This window comes from Condylura cristata, unplaced genomic scaffold (genome assembly GCF_000260355.1).
Source record: "Condylura cristata isolate star-nosed mole 26May11 unplaced genomic scaffold, ConCri1.0 scaffold00003, whole genome shotgun sequence".
NCBI classification, from domain to species: Eukaryota; Metazoa; Chordata; class Mammalia; order Eulipotyphla; family Talpidae; genus Condylura; species Condylura cristata.
This window is the reverse complement of record NW_004567104.1, coordinates 78737702-78740210: the sequence shown is the minus strand read 5'-3', so window position 1 is coordinate 78740210 and position 2509 is coordinate 78737702. Positions and strand designations below refer to the sequence as shown.

Here is a 2509-nt window from a genome sequence, read left to right as displayed (position 1 = left end):
GCCCCCGTCCTCCGCGTCCTGGCCGGGCAGGAGGCACGGTTGCCTGCCCAGCAGCCGTGGAGCCAGGAGAGGACCGGTCGGTCGGTGGACGGGGTCAGAGGCCAGCAGCTGCGAAGCTCTGGGGGCCCTGGGCTCCCCCTGGGCTCCGGCCGCTCGGGGCTCCGGGCTGGGCCTGTGGGCCCCAGGGAGGGGGACAGCTCCCCGCTACCCAGGGCCTGTGCGACCTGCCCCTTGTGGCCAGCAGGGCCCCACCCCACAGAGGACCAGGACCCAGCACCCCGCGGGAGGGGGGTCTGGAGGAGAGAGGGGGTGCGCTTGGGAGGTGTGGGCTGAGGGGTGCGCTGCGGGGCTCCCGGAATGTGGGGTGTCCCCTGTGCGTTTCCTGCCCATGTGGGCGCAGTCTGTGCGCACCTGGGTGTGCTGTGCGGGGCGGGGTGAGGGCGGGAGCGTTGGGCCACACCGCGGGCAGGGGGCGGGGCGCGGGGCGGGGCGCGGGGCGGGGCGCGGGGCGGGGCGCGGGGCGGGGCGCGGGGCGGGGCGCGGGGCGGGGCGCGGGGCGGGGCGCGGGGCGGGGCGCGGGGCGGGGCGCGGGGGGGCCTCCCTGTGCGCAAGCTCGCAATGGCGCTGTGGGGCCAGCCCCCTCCTCAGGGAGCGTCCAGCAGCGCCCTGGAAAACGAGTTTTACTGAAATTCAAAACCCTCACCATGGGGCACCTGAACCCCCAGACAAGACCCCCCTGCGGGGCGGCCTGGGAGTCTGAGATACCAGAAGCCTCGGCTCAGACCGCGACGCGGGGAGCCCCAGGCGGGGGCGGGGCAGGGCGGGGCCAGCGCAGCTCCGTAGCGGGGCCCCGGGATCCCGCACGTGGGGCCGCGGCCAGGCCTGGCTCAGACCCACCATGGGCGACGCGGAGGGGCGGCTCACGCAGGAAAAATGTGCACATGAGCGCACCCGGGATCCCGAGGGGAGCCGGCTGCTCCCCACATGGACGGACACAGCCCCAAGCCCACCCCTGCTTTCAGCTGGGAGGCAGAGGGGGCTCCCTGCGTGGGGGGGCCTCACACTGCAGTGGGGGACAGGGTCGCACCCAGTAGGGCACCACTGTCGGCTCGGGCGCCCTGGGGGCCCAGCACCTTGGCTGGGGGGTGGGCTGCGGGGACAGGCCTGGGCAGCCCCCGTCCCACCCCCACTGCCTGGAGGCTGAAGCCACCACAAAGCGCCCTGTGGCCCACGTGGGCAGGGACCCACATTGTCCGGGGAGCCACCCCAAAGGGGTGCCCGGGGTGGGGGGGCAGCAGCTGAGTGGGGGCCCCAGGGCCTCCCCACGGGCCTCGCCACCTGCTCAGGTGAGGGCCCGGCCCCAGGGCCACTGTGGCCAGGGCAGGCTGTCTGCTGGCCTCAGCAGCAGGGCCAGCAGGGAGCCCCCAGGGCTGGACAGTGGACGGCTGGGGCCTCTCTTAGGGTTAGCTGGTCCTGTTGGGAGCCGCCGCCCCGCCATTGTTCTCCCGCCTCTGAGCCCATCAAAGGGGGCCGCAGGCAACCGGACACCGGCCAGCTCAGAGGGGCCGCGGGCAGGCGCGTGCACAAAGGCGGGAGCCGCTGGGCCTCCACAGGTTGCAGCCCGGGGAGCGGCACCGGGCCCCGCCGGCCGCCCAGCGCCCACGCCACGGAGGCCTCAGCTACGGCCACAGCCTGGCCGGCCAGAGCTCGCGGCTGCGGGGTCCACGCCGTCAGGCCCGAAGGAGCCACCGTCCTGCCGCCACCCCACCGGCCGCCACGCGCCTAGCGGAGCCGCTGTGGTCTCGCGGAGGACCAGGCCCCGGGGCACAGAGTGGACGTCTGACGCCGGCTGGGCCACCTGCCACGGCCATGCTCCTGGGCTCAGCGGCCCACTACTGCCCCTGCAGGGCCTGTGTCCTCCGTCTGCACGGTCCAGGACCCCAGGCCCCTCACGCCGCCCAGCCGGGAGCCCCTGCGGGGACAAGCGGGCAGGCCCTGGCCGCCACACCAGCCTCCCCTCGAAGGAACGGTCAGGCCCAGGCCGTAGGACAAGGGGGCTCCAAGCCAGCGTGGCCTAGAGGGTGGGCAGGATGCCCAAGAGTGGACGCCACCCACAGCTGGACACCCCGAGTGTGGCACACGACGAGGCTGTCTGTCTGTCCAGGGGCAGCTGCCCACAAACGGAGCGCAGTCCCGGCCCCCTCGGGCTCCCGATGCCCAGGGCCAGGCGCTCCCGTTGGTACACCTCCCGATGCCCACTGGCCAGGCCTGGCCCGCTCACTCCCTCCAGGGCCGGCTTGGCCCCCAGAAGGCCGGTGCGGGCACCTGCTGCCTCCAGGGCCTGGACCCGGCTTCGCAGCAGGCTGACGGCTGGCCCCGGCCCGCCAGGACAGCCCATCACCCTGCGCCCAGAGAGGACGGGCCGCCCTCGCCGGCCCTGGCCACACCCTTCCGGAGGCCCCCGGGGCCACTCCCTGGCCAGGCTGGCCGACCGCTGGGGAGGCCGAGC

At 75.1% G+C, this 2509-nt stretch overlaps 1 protein-coding gene across 1 annotated transcript in view; it reads right to left on the bottom strand.

Annotated features, from left to right (window-relative positions):
* The window catches only part of COL18A1 (collagen, type XVIII, alpha 1), a 32520-nt gene that overhangs the window by 28994 nt on the left and 1017 nt on the right, over nt 1-2509 (bottom strand). Inside the window, exon 2 of the mRNA XM_012731229.1 lies at nt 2179-2402. Within this exon, the coding sequence (XP_012586683.1) occupies nt 2179-2402 (224 nt within the window). The remainder of the gene's footprint in view (nt 1-2178; nt 2403-2509) is intronic.